Source organism: Malurus melanocephalus, unplaced genomic scaffold (genome assembly GCF_030028575.1).
Source record: "Malurus melanocephalus ecotype Western Australia unplaced genomic scaffold, MMel_1.1 scaffold_1445, whole genome shotgun sequence".
Classification (NCBI taxonomy): domain Eukaryota; kingdom Metazoa; phylum Chordata; class Aves; order Passeriformes; family Maluridae; genus Malurus; species Malurus melanocephalus.
The window spans coordinates 6825-8169 of NW_026624677.1; the positions used below are offsets into that span (position 1 = coordinate 6825).

Sequence of the window (1345 nt, forward strand, 5' to 3'; positions counted from 1 at the left end):
GGATGGGGTGACAGGATGTGAGGAATGGCTTCCCATTAGGGATAGATGGGATTTTGGGAAGGAATTCCTGGCTGGGAGGGTGGGGAGGGGCTGGGATGGAATTYCCAGAGRWGCYGYGGCTRCYCCTGGATCCCTGGGAATGTYCAAGGCCAGGCTGGAGTACCCAGGGATGGTGGAARGTGTCCCTGCCCWTGGGATGAGCTTTARGGTCCCTTCCCAACCCRAACCATCCTGGGATTTTGGGATGCTGCAAYGCCCGATTCCTGTTTCACAGCGTAACCTCACTTCCCTCCACACACCCCAAATTCACTCTGATTTCCATCAGCTGTATTTCGGAGAAGGACAGAAACAACCTGGCAATGTCATCACCCTGGAACTCAGCGATAACAAAATCTCCCATCATTTTTTGAGGAATCATTTCCCCTTTTTCAGTGATTTCTGCACCGTTCTCCGGCTGGCGGGGATGAACAGCAGGAATTAACCCCTGCTGCCCCCTGGCAGTGTCCGTGGGCTGTAGGGCTGGCCCCGATGGACCTTCAGGTGCTTGGCCAGGTGGTCACTGCGGGCAAATTTCTTCTCACAGGCTGAGCACTGGTAAGGCTTGACCCCGGAGTGGGAGCGCTTGTGGCGGGAGAGCTCATCRGAGCGGGAAAACCTGCGGGAAACGGGAGGGATAAAGGGACAGCAGGGAGGGGACAACTGTCCCTGCCACCCCAGAGCAGGCAGAGGCACCCCCAGCTCCCAACACAAACCCCTCTGAGGATTTGGAAACAGAGGGATGAGGATTCACCCGCTGAGATCTGGATTTTTCCCTGTTATTAAAGGATGCTCTGCACCTACTTCCTCTGTTTGTTTTCGGCTGATAGGCCCAGGCGCTGAGAAAAAAATGGGTTTTTTGGGGGAAAAGAGCTCAGGCTGGAAGTGGCCAAAAACCACCAGAGGGTAGGGATGCTTTCCTGGAGCTCCACATCCGGCCCGGAGCAGCATCACTGAAGGTGAGGGAAGGTTCTCCATGGGGCTGTGGGTTCTCTGTGGGGCTGTGGATTCTCTGTGGAGCTGTGGATTCAGGGTTCTCCTGGGGTTCTGGATTCTCCCTGAAGCTGTGGATTCTCCCTGGGGCCGTGGGTTCTCTCTGGGGCCGTGAATTCTCCCTGGAGCTGTGGGTTCTGGGTTCTCTCTGGGGCTGTGGATTCTCCCTGAAGCTCTGGATTCTCCCTGGGGTTGTGGATTCTCCCTGCAAACCCTGAGCATCCCCTCATTTCCCACAACAGCAATGAGATTTCCAGCCCGGGCTGGAGCTGGGGAGGGAGAAACTGCCCAGGACKGGGGTGAAGTTCTGAAAACT

General features: G+C 56.2%; 1 protein-coding gene across 2 annotated transcripts in view; it reads right to left on the reverse strand.

Annotated features, from left to right (window-relative positions):
• Positions 1-215: 215 nt before the first annotated feature.
• The window catches only part of LOC130586991 (Krueppel-like factor 15), a 6121-nt gene continuing 4991 nt past the window's right edge, over positions 216-1345 (reverse strand). For both annotated transcript variants that reach the window (XM_057387937.1, XM_057387938.1), the window contains exon 3: positions 216-655. In XM_057387937.1, the coding sequence (XP_057243920.1) occupies positions 478-655 (178 nt within the window). In that variant the 3' untranslated portion in view covers positions 216-477. The remainder of the gene's footprint in view (positions 656-1345) is intronic.